We start from the raw sequence: 2,952 nt of genomic DNA, 5'->3' as shown, positions 1-2,952 counted from the left end.
CGTGATACTAGTCACGTGACCTCGCTGACGCTACAATACTCAATACCAATTAACTCTTAAAGAATTAAAAGAACTACAAACATCTGGCATCAAACTTGCATTCAATGGAATTTTTTAATAGCATTGCTGCCAATTGTCCCCAATGTGGTCAGAGGTAAGTTTAGGGACTTACAATGCTGAAATCTAGGGATGGATTTCCCGCGGTGAAAAGAGCGCAGATAGCCTAATGTGTACAAAACAAACAATCAAAGCTGCCAACTGGGTATGGAAAATTGTTAATCCATGAAAATCTACCAATTTATTCAAGTATTGTATGAAATAAGTGAAACGTTAACTGATTCTAGTGCCACAGAATGATATAATTTCACAACAAATTCAGATACTGGGACCTTGCTCCCCACATATCAGTAAATCTAAGCGAATTCGAAAAACACTGGATTCTGAATGTGAATTTTGTTATGTCTTTTCTCATTCTGAGCATTTCATTGGTAAAATGAATAATAATGATATATTTTTATCACCAAGTGTGCAAAGCAAAAGTGTGTTCATAATAAATGATGAAGCATATTTCATCATTGAATTGGGAGCAGATCTTCGTCCAATTTATAGAAATAAATAGAAACGTTAATGTCAATTTTGTCAAATGCTCATATCTTGGCTGTAAGTGCTATGCCATCTATTAAGTTATCAAATCTCTGCTTATGAAAGAAAAGCATGTAACTGGCACATGCCCAATTAAGGGTAATATTTCACTGTGTGTCTTAAAGAAGGAAGGCTGGAACCAGAACCACTATACAGAAACATATGCGAAGTATTCTTCATTATTGTTTTACCTAAGAAGAAAAGAAAAATAAATTTTACCAAGGATTACTTTGAAAGTTCACATTCAATTACAGTTTCTATAAGTCCAGAAAAGTATACAATATTTCATTAATTAACACTTTAAGTTCGAGTAGTTGGTATAGAAACTTTCAAAATAAGCTTCGGTGTTATTGTACCAGTTAAATTGTGGATTTACGACGTAAAAGAAAGAGAGAGAAAGAGCTCGGTATCATGTTTTAGCAACTCCGTAGATGGCAGCACAAACCTTACATTAGATGCATGTCATTTTATTCATATTAATGATTTATCAAAATTTAAGTGCTGTATCTTGTTGTTAGTAACATTAAGATAGTTCTTAATTTTAATATTCTTTTAAGCAGAATAACATGGGAGACTCAACTTACGATCGTGCTATAACTGTATTTTCACCTGATGGTCATTTATTTCAGGTTGAATATGCGCAAGAAGCAGTGAAAAAAGGATCTACAGCGGTGAGTAGGCCTACTTCTACTAGTGGTGCATTGATGTCAGAAACAAAGTTTCAAATGCTGGTGAAAATTATTATTCAAGCATAGCTACATTCGCATGTCATATCATTTCTAAGAGAGGTGTACTGAATGTTGATTGATTTCTACCAGGAATATTTCTAACTTCTCAGTAATCTATGCTTTCTGTAAATTGTGTGTAAAGCGTAGTTGTCACTTTGAAAACCTGTAGAATATGCAAGTATTTAAATTACTGTGTGAGTTGTACTCTGTGCTAATTTGCTATAACTCTTCTTGTGTGATCTAGAGAATTGTCAAGATATTTAACAAAGTATTTAAGATAAAGTAAATAATGTAGAATAGTGTTCATGGGATTCATTAGTGTAGGTTTGCCCAAACTTAAAACTAATTAGGACTTGCTGTTCTTCATTGCTTCAACAGTCCTCATTGGAAAATTGTTTTCTTTAGCCCATAGTGGGCTAGTATGGTAGTGAATAAATGCAGTGGCTAGATACCCAGCAGTTCAAAAATATTGATGAGCTACAATTACCTCTCACTTGACTTGGAGGCTAGAGAATGAGTAACAGTAAATTATGAGACTGATTTCAAGCTCGATGAAACAATCTGAATAAAACTTTTACACTGGAAAAATCAATATCAATCAGCTTAGGGGTTTGCTACAAGCTGCTGGGAATGATCCTCAATATACTGGATACCTAGCAGTCCATAATTTAATGATCATTATTTATCTATATGTATAATTTGTAATAATATAGTTTTTTGAAATTATCATTATTTATTATTGTTATTATTAATTATTATAATCATTATTGTTGTATGTCATCATTATTCAAATTTTTGGATTGATGGGTATTTAGTATTTGAAAGATCATTCCCAGCTGTCAGGTATATAGCCACTGTATTGAATAAAAATAGATTGGATGTTCAAAAATAGATAACAAACTAACTATATCATGTATACTGAAATTCAAAATTGGCCAAAAAAAAAATCTATGGTGAACTAGTTTCATCTATTCTAATGTGTAATATGCAACACACTTAATAATAATAATAAAAAAGATACATTGCTTTGTGTCAGAATGTTATTATAAAGAAGGAAAAATAAAGAAAACATCAATATCAATACCAGAATTGACAAATACAGATGTATGTAGTTAATTATTTATAATACACAGTGCTTGAAGTAGGTTGGTATGTGATGATGTAATATACCAACACCTGTTTAATTTTTATTTTTTTTCGATGATGCCATTTCATACAGATCTTTTTTTCTGACATTTCTGAGTGTTGGGATGAACATTTATGACTTTAACCCAGCCTTTTATTTTTCTGTTCACCCCACTCTTTCTTTCACCATGCTGGTTTTTTCCATGCTACCACTATTCTTTTTCCACTTCAAGCATTGATAACTAGAGCTGGAGGATTTGTGGAATTCACTAATTGATTAATCAGGCTCTTTACTCAATTACATTCAACTAATCCATTATTTTCCCAAGAAGTGGGTAAAAAAACTTATAATGTTAAAAATTGGGTTTCAATACTTGCACAGATAGACAACTGTGTAGCTGTATAATGGCTGAGGGCGGCTTGAATGGGTAATGAAGAAAAACTTTAATATAAGTTT

At 32.1% G+C, this 2,952-nt stretch overlaps 1 protein-coding gene across 1 annotated transcript in view; it reads left to right on the top strand.

Moving 5' to 3' along the window:
• Positions 1–1,074: 1,074 nt before the first annotated feature.
• Positions 1,075–2,952, top strand: part of LOC106457748 (proteasome subunit alpha type-7-like) — a 20,503-nt gene continuing 18,625 nt past the window's right edge. The window contains exon 1 of the mRNA XM_013917193.2: positions 1,075–1,313. Coding sequence (XP_013772647.1) covers positions 1,209–1,313 — 105 coding nt within the window. The 5' untranslated portion in view covers positions 1,075–1,208. The remainder of the gene's footprint in view (positions 1,314–2,952) is intronic.

The sequence above is a fragment of the Limulus polyphemus genome, unplaced genomic scaffold (genome assembly GCF_000517525.1).
Source record: "Limulus polyphemus unplaced genomic scaffold, Limulus_polyphemus-2.1.2 Scaffold368, whole genome shotgun sequence".
NCBI lineage: Eukaryota > Metazoa > Arthropoda > Merostomata > Xiphosura > Limulidae > Limulus > Limulus polyphemus.
The sequence above is the reverse complement of the archived record's forward strand: the minus strand, read 5'-3'. Positions and strand labels throughout refer to the sequence as shown.